Here is a 290-nt window from a genome sequence, read left to right on the forward strand (position 1 = left end):
GGCCCCGGGGGGGATGGGCGGGGAAAGGTGAGGCTTCAGAATGCAAGGCGGGGGAGAAGCCTGAAGCAGCAGAAATGCGGCCGTGCGCGGCGCGCATCAGGTGGCGGAGGGGGCCTCCGCCAGAGCTCTGCAAAGCCGAGGCTCTCGGAACCGGTCGGGGCGCAAGGAGCAAGCGAGGGTGCGGAGGAGGGCTGCGCGCTGCGTCGCGCTTAGCTAGAGGATGGCGCGACGATGGCGTGAGGCCGGGGCCGGGGCCTCGCAGGTAGGGCCGAGGCGGGGGGGGGGGGGGG

At 73.4% G+C, this 290-nt stretch overlaps 1 protein-coding gene across 1 annotated transcript in view; it reads left to right on the top strand.

Annotated features, from left to right (window-relative positions):
- The first annotated feature begins 231 nt into the window (after positions 1–231).
- Positions 232–290, top strand: part of PGRMC1 (progesterone receptor membrane component 1) — an 8333-nt gene continuing 8274 nt past the window's right edge. The window contains exon 1 of the mRNA XM_040467978.1: positions 232–236. Coding sequence (XP_040323912.1) covers positions 232–236 — 5 coding nt within the window. The remainder of the gene's footprint in view (positions 237–290) is intronic.

Source organism: Herpailurus yagouaroundi, unplaced genomic scaffold (assembly GCF_014898765.1).
Source record: "Herpailurus yagouaroundi ecotype Mexico unplaced genomic scaffold, PumYag 67641, whole genome shotgun sequence".
In the NCBI taxonomy this organism is placed as follows: Eukaryota; Metazoa; Chordata; class Mammalia; order Carnivora; family Felidae; genus Herpailurus; species Herpailurus yagouaroundi.